This window comes from Sinocyclocheilus anshuiensis, unplaced genomic scaffold (genome assembly GCF_001515605.1).
Source record: "Sinocyclocheilus anshuiensis isolate Anshui unplaced genomic scaffold, SAMN03320099.WGS_v1.1 scaffold392, whole genome shotgun sequence".
Taxonomy (NCBI): domain Eukaryota; kingdom Metazoa; phylum Chordata; class Actinopteri; order Cypriniformes; family Cyprinidae; genus Sinocyclocheilus; species Sinocyclocheilus anshuiensis.
The window spans coordinates 3,279,725-3,291,644 of NW_015557091.1; the positions used below are offsets into that span (position 1 = coordinate 3,279,725).

Sequence of the window (11,920 nt, forward strand, 5' to 3'; positions counted from 1 at the left end):
ATAGATAGATAGATAGATAGATAGATAGATAGATAGATAGATAGATAGATAGATAGATAGATAGATAGATAGATTGTAAAGAAGATTGAAGATTCAATGAATATTGAATCCTTTAAAATTGTATCAGGGTTTCCACAAAAAAATATTATGCAGCACAACTATGCTGCATAAGATGTTGAGCAGCAAATCAGCATTAGAATGATTTCTGAAAGATGCTGACACTGAAGACTGATGCTGAAAATTCAGCTTTTTAATATTATTTCACAGTAATACAGATTTTGTTTGTTTGTTTTTTCCATCAAAAAAATCAAAAGCATAAGTGACTACAAAATCTTACCAACCTCAAACTTTTGAATGCTGGTGGTGTGTATTATATATAAAAAAAACATATAGATAGAATCAACATAATCAACGCTATGGTGGCAGTAAAAAAATAAAATCAACAAATCTTTGCCAAAGATTCACAATCCAATCAAATCCTGATGAATGCAACACATAATTGAAGTTAAATGCAAATGCGGTTTTATGTTGTCTTGAAACTGCTTCTTTCACGTTGTCAGAATTACTGTAATTATGAGATGACAACTCTGAGAGCTGTTCACGTCCTCAGACTCAGAAATTATTCATTTCTATGGCAACTCTTACAACGGCTAAACAGATGCATGTGTGGCTTTGTTCCTAATGACATCAAAACATAATCACTCTATTAATTCACTTCTAAAATGTGGATAAATAAACAAAGTACATCAGATAATATTGACTAGAGAAATCAGTGTTTTCATAGTTCAAAATCATATTTTTTTCACTGCTTGGAACCTCATAACTATGGAATTTCCAACGTTGGGAACGCAACATGTCATGTGACCGGTCTGTGATGTCATCACATACTCAGACGATCATAAAGGGCAGCTAAAGAGACTAGACTACACACATAATATAATACAGTATATGGCAGAATTAGCATTTATGAATAACCAATTTGTGATTTGAATGACCTGCAGACTGTACTGTATGTGATCCATGTCCTGTATGTGTAAGTAGAGCGTCTCACACTGATACACACCAGGCCTGCTCTCAAAATAGGCTCTCACCCACCGACTGGAGCATTAGCATTCAATGTGGGTAGCAGCAGCACCTTCCGCCGACACAGCCTGCCTCTCTCGCTCCATCTCTCACTTTGTCCCTCTCTTTCCATTCAAAATTTGCCTCACACAGCATTGTGAGTAAAGCTTGGATAACTCGACATGTGTGTGTGTGTGTGTGTGTGTGTGGGTGTGTTTAAATACTGTCTTTAATCTCTCCTCTCTCTTGCTAGTGTCTGTCTCAATGCCACTTCCTCTGGATTCAGTACCAGCATGTTTTATTCATCCCTTGTTAGCTTTCTAAACTCAAAGGAGTCTTGAAACGCTGCCTTAGATAAGGCAGTTTTACAGCAGCTTATTTGAATTTAGTGCAAATTGAGCTCAGAAATGTGGATTCTCATTAAGCTGTACTGGAAATACTGCTTATGTAAATTGACGGTAACAAAAAAGGCTGTGACAGATGGAAGTAAAGGCCATTCAATATGTTGTCTAGGTCAAAATCGTACATCTGTTCACTTAGAAAAGTAACTGCACATCTGTATTCAACAAGCTACATGTTTTGAGGTAACATTCGTGTCTGTAGAGCAAAAATGTGGAACGAGTTGGCAAGCAAAGTTTAATAGGGTTAGAAGCAGGGCTGTGTGATTTGAGGAAAAAATCTAATTGCAATTTTACTTATAAAAATTGTGATTGCAATAAAAAAACCTGTTGCTGTTGCAAATATTTGACCAATATTTTAGTTTATTTATCAACTATAATAATAATATAATATAATTATTATATAATATAATATAATTATTATATAATAACTATTATAGAATAATTGCTACTAAAAATTAAGCAAGAAATATTACTATTTTAACATTTCACTGCTAAATAATTGTAGTACATTTTGTATTTAAGAAAACTAATATTAATAAATAAAATAGTAATAATATGAATAAATCAATACAATTAATAAAAATATTATATTAATAATGCAAATATGCAATCCTAATATTTATGACTTATTATTTATTTATTTATTTTGCATTTTAAATGTTAAAACATGCAGGAACCCCATTCCATTTATAAGCATTTCTCTCTACAAGTTTGCAAAGTTTGCACTTTGCGATTTGATAATCACATTATTGCGATTTCAGTTTTATAACAAATAATTAATTTTTTTTTTAATGGTCATCTTTAACCATGAGCAACCATAAATATTCTAAAATAGCACTGCGTTTTTAAGATGGTTTGTGTTCAAGGTCAGCATATTTATTGGCCAGGATAGAGATCTGAATTTGAAACAGGAAAAGCAGCAGTAGAGCCAAAGTAAAGGCCGTAAGTCTAGACGTGAGAGCTGAACAAGAGGAAGAGAGGGGGTTTTGGACAGATGAAGAGAAAAGAGAGCTGGAGAGAGAAGAGAGATGGCTGAGCAGCTGTTCTCTCTACAATGCTTCATCTGTTCATGGGCACCGGCTCATTTCTTCACACCCAAGAATGAACCTGAACCTGATCTCTCCTGGAATCAGCCACGGGTAACAGAAGAACACCAGGAATCCGAGTACTGAGCGCTCTCTCTCCGTCTCTCTCGCTCCCTCGTTCTCCATTCCTGATCCAATTACTCAGCGATGGCCTTCTCGAAGGTCTAACAAAAGCCCTCTTGTTCTCAACTTTCCCATGTTTTTAATCACCACTCATGTTGAAATGAAGACTAATAATGTTTCTCATCCATAATTAGCATTTCAGAAGGGATTCGTCTGATTTGCAGTTCAACTGTGTGTGCTTTATGAGCTGTGTGGATGCTAACCGCTAGGCCTACTGTTTTTATGGTCCACGTAATGATTTTTCCACTGTTAGCATGGTGTTCTTAGCGACATGTGTTTGAGGAGTACAGAATCAGCAAGGGTTTGTTTGTGAGGTGCAATAGCAATGTTAAGTGAGGGTTTGCTAGCAAACTAATGGATTTGGTTAGCAGAGAATAGCATTAAGCTGGTCTATTTGTAGGGTTTGCTAGCAGGGTGTAATGACTTGTGTTAGCAGGGTGTAAAGAAGAGAAATAGATCAACAGAGTAGTGCTTAGCATGAAACAGTTTCTGTGGAATGGAACAGGTATGAGAGGTATTCAGTTTGAAAAGCTTTCAAAAGTTTGCGCGAGATGCGCATGTATGATGCCTAGCAAGATGTATGCAAACAGTTACAATAAACATTTACTGTACTTGAAGCTAATACAATGTATCAATTAGTCAAATTTCCTACTTTATATGCTGCAGAAACTTATTTATCAAACATTTTCAGAGTCAGGTGTGAGAAATGAGACTCTTTGTTGTTAATAGCACACCTGCAAAACAAATGCTAGCACTGCAACTGCAAAGCTAAGTTTAGTGTTGCTATTGTGTTTTTTTTGTGCATTATTGTTTGCGTGTCAGTCAGTGGAACACCTTTATGGTTACGGAGTGTTTTCAATTCAGTCGTTTCTCAATTCCGTTATTCAGGTGTAAATTATTTTCCACATAGCTGCTAAAGTAGCACGTAGCGAGCATTGCTGAATGGTACATGCTACTTTTCTCAGCACTGATCAGAATGGACCAATTATAGTCTGGGTGGAAAACAAACAAACGAGAGTCCTGCACTTGTCTATGCCAGTTATTCTTAACCTGACAAAGCTGCTTGTTTTCAAACTTTTTTTTTATATAAAATTGGAGTTTTGATATATGTGATTAACCACGATTCATTTTGTGTTGTTCTTTAATTCAAAACAACACTTATTGACGTGGAAAAAATATTTTCCTTGTTTTTATGATATAGATGTTTGATTATTTTAATATATTAATAATATATTCATATTAATATATTAAATGTTGTTTAGTCATCTTGAGGACCCCCAGTAGGCCCAGCAAACCAGCAAACAAAAATACAGTATGTTATAGGGAGGTTTTGCTATTGCTATTGTTCCTATTTATTTGAAAACGTTATTTATGAAATTCTCTAAACATACAAAAAGCCAGTTTTTTAAGTGGTTATGCAAAGTTTAAGCGAACATTACAGTTTATCATTTTACCATAAGAACATTTGTTCATAACTTTGAGTGAACTGTAGGTGCGTCCCAGTTTGCATACTTATGCACTATTGTATGTCGTTTGTAGTATAAATTGTGCGAGTAGTGTGTTCACGCTGAAAATTCCAAATAGAAAAAGTGCACTTTAAATACCCGGATGATGCACTTAATTAACCGAGAGAGAGAAAAAAAAACGAAGTGTGGAATGTTGGACACTTCATGCACTCAATAGTCACAGCTTTAATTATGTAGCTGAGGGGAGGGGCTATCACTATACAAGGTTGTGTACATAGTGCATAAGTACATTGTGTATATTAAGTGTAAGTATAAGTGCATAGTGCATCATATGGGATGCAACTCTTGCAAGAGTTGTGAGAATGTTCCCTGTTGGCTGGGCATCTGGTTGAGAACCTCTGGTCTACGCCATTTTGCACTATAATTTAGCCTTTCTACTACATGGAAAAATATGTGTCAAAAATATGCCACTTTCTTATGTAGCAGAAAGGCTAAAATTGCTAAAGCCAATAGCAACACATCAAACTGGTCAAACATTCACACCTATGTAACCGTTTCACACAGTTTTGTTCATGATCTCCATGTGATGGTGATGATATAATAGATGCTACCGCAGAAGCTTATTGCGCAGAAAGAAAAATCGTACACAGTTCACTTTAAAAGAGGAGAAAAGCATTTCTCTCAAAGGGACCTGTTAGGCCTCGGGCGTTTACGGTTTTCTCTGAAATCCTGTTGACAAGGCCGTAAGTGTGGGCCACCGATAGCTTTACACCAGTGCAGAAAAAGATTTAGCATTGTACTAGTCACATTATGAAGAGGAAGGTAGTATAATGAAGCCAAATGAATGAAACAAGAGTTCTTGCCCTCTTATACCAGTGCTTTCCATCTTTAGTTGAACAGGACGTTTGTCCTCCAGCAGAGAGGAAATATATCTTTATATATCTGAATGAGATATATAAAGGGTGTAACGTGACCAGAGGGTATCCTGACTGATGTCTTTGTGTGCATTGAAATGTGTTTAGAAGATGCCTGGTGCCTCCGCATCACAAATGTTCACACACATTCACACGTTCTTGCCTACTGAATTGCTCGCCATTCCCTTGAGAAACACTGAGTGATGTCATATTCTTTGAAGGCTAATGAATCCCTGAAACTTCATCTAGCCGTTTGCTGTTTTGAAAATAATTTCCTTGCAGTGCACGTGGCAGAAACGCTTGTCAATCATTCAGTGGTGTGGGATGATCCACTTCGACATTTCCAATCTCGTGTTTAGAATTAAGCAGATGGATCCATCATCTGTAATCAGAGCCCAGGTCTCTGGAGTGATTATGTGTGTCTGTGTGTGTGTGTGTGTATGTGTGTGTGTGTGTGTCAGGCCGTATGAGTAGGAAGTTCATCTTACTGATTAAAAAGGCATCACTCATTTTGCTACAAGCGAAACTGACAGAAAGAAGGTGTGTGTGAGAGAAAGAGCGAGAGAGAGAGAGAGAGAGAGAGAGAGAGAGAGAATACCATAGAGACACATTTTACTAATTCCCTCCTGCATGATGGGACACATGTACATGAACCAACTGTAGTGTCTCTATCCCACACAAAAATGTACCCTGGTATTATATGGTATGCAATTATAATGCAATGTTTTTTTGTTCATTTGCTTACAAAAGTGCACTATGGCAGTACCATTGTACAGAGATGGTATTACTACGGTACTTGGAAACTTGCCTTAGTACTGAAATGCATGTAACATGGTTTTTACATGATACTCCAAGGTACTTCCAAGATTATTACCATAGTTATGTTATGGTAAATGTCCAAAAAAATGTCTTTGTGCTTTTTGCAAGCGTTTACCGTGGTAAAATCATAATAATCTTTTAAGTATTTTCGCAGTACCTTAGAGTGTCATGGTATATTAATGTGGAAATTGCCATTGCCACAGTATTACCATGTTTTTGTACAATTACCATGGAAAAACAATGGCATTTATTCAGCACCGTATATCAAAGTACCATGCTATTACCTTGCTTTTTGGACATGGTAATGATTTAGTACAATGGTATATATCAAACTACCATGGTTTTAGGTAAAATCATATTATTCTTTTAAGAACTTTGAAGCTCCATGTAAATACCATTGTACATGAATATTGGGGATATTCCACGATTGGGGAAGTCGTGGCCTAATGGTTAGAGAGTCTGACGCGTAACCCAAAGGTTGCGAGTTCGAGTCTCAGGTCCGGCAGGAATTGTAGGTGGGGGGAGTGAATGTACAGCGCTCTCTACCACCTTCAATACCACGACTGAGGTGCCCTTGAGCAAAGCACCGAACCCCCCACTGCTCCCCGGGCGCCGCAGCATAAATGGCTGCCCACTGCTCCGGGTGTGTGTTCACGGTGTGTGTGTGTTCACTGCTGTGTGTGTGCACTAAGGATGGGTTAAATGCAGAGCACTAATTCCTAGTATGGGTAACCATACTTGGCCACACGTAACGTCACTCACTTATATGGTAATTATTCAGTAAAATAGTATATATCAAGGTACCATAGCATTATCATTTACTACTAATCATCCAGTACCATGGTAAATATTATAGCACTGTGGTATTACCATGTTTTATTGAGTATTTGGACATCTACATTTTTAGCATGGGTGAAGGAAAGGTAATTCCCAGATTGAGGTCAGTGGACTTGACAAATTGAGCAAAGTCTTTTCATGTCCGTTTCCCATTTTAGTTTCCCATCACTTTGCTTTTATTCTCCTCTTTTTGATCTATGCACTTGCCTTTCAGCTGCCTGCTAATTAATCAGGGTCTTGGGTCTTACGTAAGAGTTGTGATGGTTCAAACACAGCTGTTCTGGATTGAACTTTAGCAGGAGCATCTTGGGAGAACCGCAGTGCTGGGCCTGAGCAAGCTACTGTGTGGTTGATGGATGTTTACACCCTGCCTTAAAGGGACAGTTCACCTGAAAATAAAAATTCTGTCATCATATAGTCACCCTCAATTTGTTCCAAATTCATAGGACATTCTATTTTCCGCGGAACACTGTTTCGTTTTTGGGTATTTGTTTGTTTTCATTCACTAAACAAGAATTGGTTCATAAGAATAGTTTGTTCATTTTGATTTACAAATACTGCTAATGAGTGTCATTTTTTCATTCTGATTCGCAAAAGAAAGAGAGAGAGAGAGAGAGAGAGAGAACGAAAGAAAGAAAGAATGGCTTGTAAGAGTCATTCATTTGTGAATCAGACAACAATGGTTGCACTTTTGATTCACTAAAAAATGAACCCACTCATTTGAACCAGAGTCATTCATTTGGGAACTGAACTATTCTGGGGTGCGTTTCCCAAAGTCATTGTTAGCTAACTATGGTTGCAAGTTCCGTTGAACTCTGTTGGTAACTAAGGAACTTAGGACCATAGTAGCTTTTGGGAAATGCACCTCTGGTCTTGCTCTAATTCTGACCCCCCGCCAGATTATGCACCCCCTAGTATTGGTAGGTTTAGGAGTAGGTGTGGGGGAGGGTTTCGTATTAGGGGTGGAGTTAGGATTAGGAAATCAGGTAGCGACTTGAACAAGATAGGTAATAATTCGGCAGGCTTCAAAAAACTAACGGCGACGAAATCTGATGGTATTGTCGCCTCGAGTCAGTGGCATCTGGACCAAAGATCTGCGCTTGAACACACCACTCTGACTACAGTCGACCGCAAACTAACACGTGCGTTCTGCACCTGCATGAGAGGAATTAACTGTCTATATCAATAGCTATCAATAGTATATATTCGTCATTCAAAAGGAGAAACTGAAACAAGGATATACGAGATATACGCAGATTTTGAATATCAGTTATGCTGATAACTTTCTTCATTTTAAGTGGCTCATGCTGTTATGAAAATATTCGCATATTGGAATGCTTGGGTAAGATCACATAACATTACAACAGCCATCTGTGTGTGCCGCCTTCATTTACTTGCTCGTTTTCATCTCTTTCGCTTTAATTCTCGTACACTGACTCGCTCGCTAAACTGAGCATCCAATCAGAGGTCTCACTCTCGCCGACGGCCCCAACGCCAATTCATCATGTTGAATCGGGGAAACTGCCGCTGATGTGAGCCCAACGAGAGTTGACATGTGGAACACACCAAAAAACTAGCCCTACAGATGCTTGCCGATGGCCGACTGTAAGCTTAGTGTGTCCCGGCCTTAAAGTACACTGGATGCACTGTGTGTTTTTGAGTCAAGACTCATAAGAGTCAGTTGTTCAGGAATCAAACTATACCGGTCTTGCTCTATGTTTCTGATTCATATCTTGCACTGGTTTTATCCACTTTTTCAGTGGAAAGAGCATAAATGGGCTATTTTTTTTATTTTATAACAAAAGTGGTGTTTTGCCTGCTTTGGGGCGGCCATGGCTAAGTGGTTACTAAGAGGTTCTGAGTGCTTGTTAGCATGTTGCTATGTGGTTGCTGGGTGGTTACCCTGTCTTAAAGGGACAGTTCAACCAAAAATGAAAATTCTGTCATCTTTTACTTGTAAAACAGTTAAATTTTTGAGTGAACTATCTCTATAATCAAAAGAAAACAGATTTAACTAATCTTTAGTAAACAGCTTTAGATGGCTCAGATCCCTCCTTATATTTATGTCTAGGATTTCAGTGTCATTTACGTCCATGGCTTAAACAGCAAGGGATGATTTATGCAGAAAGGTTTTGAAAAATACTACTAGTGATCTCTCTCATTTCAGACAGTTCCAATGCAACCCACTTTCTATCTTACTACAAAGTCTCTTTAGATCTCGTTCTCGCACTCCCGCTGTCCCATTACACATAAATTCTTAATATTGCTTGTGTTGTGTACGCTACATACAGTTTGTTTCCTTCTAATACCCTACCAAACTAATATTTTTCTCTGATAACAGAACTGTAACTGGTCTCGTGTGTTTTGTTTGCTCAGTAGCATTTTTGGTCAATTGTGTATTTTGGAGCATTTTGCAGCCGTCAGCTTTAATGCCGGCAAATTCTCCAGGGCGACGTTCTGTGCGCAGAAATAGACAGAAATATCCAGGAATGCAAAACGCATCATTTGATCTGCATCTCCTGCGCCGAGCAGTTTAAATAAAACACAAGTTGACTGAATAAAAAATGTGTCATATTCATTGGTGTCAGCAGATAAAAGAGGAAAAGATAGAGAGACGGAGTGAGTCACAACTGAAGGAGAAGAGAAAAGACAGATGTCTGTCTTTAGCTGCTGATGTGGCCGTCATGGGCGTTCTGTCCTCTGCGTTCCTCATTTACCGTCGCATAACGTCTGCCTTACTTTGGTGTTTGGACTGTTTTCTGGCCTGTGGCGTAAAGTCCCACTCCTAACCATCACGGGACAAGCAGGGTGGGGTTTTCCTTTTGTGCACAGAGGGAAGATGCACTGCGTGGATGTTTGATGTGAGGGTGTGTAGTGACAGGGTTCATACTTTAATGAATCCCAGCAGTAGCTGTGGTTACTCTGGATGAGTTATTCTGGAGTGGAAACAGAGATGGATAACAATTACGCACACAAACAACCACATGCACACAGGCAGACAGCAACTTTGATTTTGACATAACATTATGCGCTCTGACACATTTGCTGTAAATGTAGTGGATTTTATTTCTTTTTGTTCTCATGTGTGAGCTAGCACTGACTGGGTACATATATATGTCTTATGATTCAGTATGAAATATACATAACAATATCAGAATTGGATCCTCATTATTACCGCTCAGAACAAATTCTGAAATAATACTGTTTGAAGTAAACATGAAATGATGTTCATAAACCATGTTGTTTATGTAATCTGTCATGTGAAACAGGATATTCTGCAAGAAGAAAAATGTAGATAGTTGTTTGGGTCCTGAAAAGAAAAAAAAAAAACAGCTCATGAGAATCATTGGTTCGTTTTGATCTAAAAACAGAAATGGCTCATAAGAGTCATTCATTAGAGAATCGGACTACAAAGGATCGAACTGTATGTTTTTGACTCACAAAAAAGAATCAGCTCATAAGAGTCATTAATTCATTTTGATTCACTAAAAAAGAACCAGCTCATAAGAGTCATTTGTTCATTTTGATTCACTAAAAAAGAGCCAGTCTATAAAAGTCATTAGTTTGTTTTTGGTTCAATTTGGTAACAAGTACTGGTTCATAAGAATGATTTGTTTGCTTTGAATTAAAAAAACAAAACAGCTTGTTAGATTTGATAATTTTATAATTGGACTACTGGACAACAATGGTCACTCTGTATGTTTTTAATTCACTAAAAAAGAAACCAACTCATGAGGGTCATTGGTTTGCTTTCATTTACCAAACAAATAAATAAATAAAAATAGAATACATTTACATTCATTTAGCGACTTTGGATAAAAAGAACCAGCTCATAAGAATCATGTGTTTGCTTTGATTCACAAAAAAAATGGCTTCTAAGAGTTGTTTATTTGGTCATTGGATTACAGTGGTCATACTGTGTTTGTTTTTAACTAACAAAAAAAGAACCAGCTTGTAAAAATCGCTTGTTTTGATACACTGAAAAAGAACTTGCTCATAAGAATCATTTGTTCATTTTGATTCACTAAAAAATGAAATGGCTCGTTAAGAGTTGTTCATTTGGGAATCAGACTACAAAGTTCAGACTGTATGTTTCTGATTCACTAAAACAAACCGGCTTGATTCCCTCAAATGAATTGATTCATAAGAGTCATTGTTTCAGGAATCATACTAAATTGTTCACACAGGATGAGAGTATTAATGGCAACTTAACCAAGATGTGGTACTTTTATCTTAATAATTTACAGTGATTTAAAAGATTTTATTTGTGCTGCAGTATAGGTCTCAGTGTTTAATTAGCTTATGTGTGTATTTTGTGTGTACAGGGAACGACCTCTTCCTGGTGGCAGTACATGAACTGGGTCACGCGTTAGGCCTGGAGCACTCTAACGACCCCACTGCCATCATGGCCCCCTTCTACCAGTACATGGACACAGAGAACTTCAGACTGCCACATGATGATCTGCAGGGCATCCAGAAGATCTACGGTAAGATTCACCCAGAACACACTCAATTCACAACATACTTTTTCTACAGTGTAAAAAAGGATTTTTCGAAGTAAATAAAACAGATTATTGGAGTAGTTTTTACAATAAAATATTTCAGTCTTTCTACTTAAGAAAATTGTTTAATTTAATGTGTTACTCATGAAAGTTTGTTTCAACCACAGAATGAAATAATAAAAACAGGTAAATGCAACTTTTTATCTCACAATTCTGACTTTTTTTTCCTCAGAATTCTGAGTCATAAACTCACATTCTGAATTTACATCTCACAATTTAGACTTTTTTCTCCGAATTTTTGGAATCGGATTTGTGCCTTTAATTTTGAACACAACTTCTCAAAAAACTAATGAAAATCTAAACTGAAAATGAATAAAATATCTTAGGAAAAAAATGTATGACTTCGTATTTAAATACACTGCATGCTTTGCTAACTTTGCTAATGCATCTGAAGTTTTCATTTACGCTACCTGAGTTTTTGTTTGCCATTCTGGCACAAATCCCTCATGGGGGCGGGGTTAGCAGTGGTGGGTTCTCATTGGCTGGTGAGTTTTTGATTGATAGCTTCTTGACCTGGAAGTGAAGACATCAGTGTTATGTTCTTTACAAGTGTGACTGGAGAATCTGTATATAAAAGAAATGCAAATCTATGTTTTTTTTTTTCAGAATTGTGAGAAAAATTTCAGAATTTTGACATATAAACTCAAAGTT

General features: G+C 37.3%; 1 protein-coding gene across 1 annotated transcript in view; it reads left to right on the forward strand.

Annotated features, from left to right (window-relative positions):
* mmp16a (matrix metallopeptidase 16a (membrane-inserted)) overlaps window positions 1–11,920 on the forward strand; it is a 56,912-nt gene that overhangs the window by 27,406 nt on the left and 17,586 nt on the right. Inside the window, exon 5 of the mRNA XM_016471936.1 lies at window positions 11,033–11,244. Coding sequence (XP_016327422.1) covers window positions 11,033–11,244 — 212 coding nt within the window. The remainder of the gene's footprint in view (window positions 1–11,032; window positions 11,245–11,920) is intronic.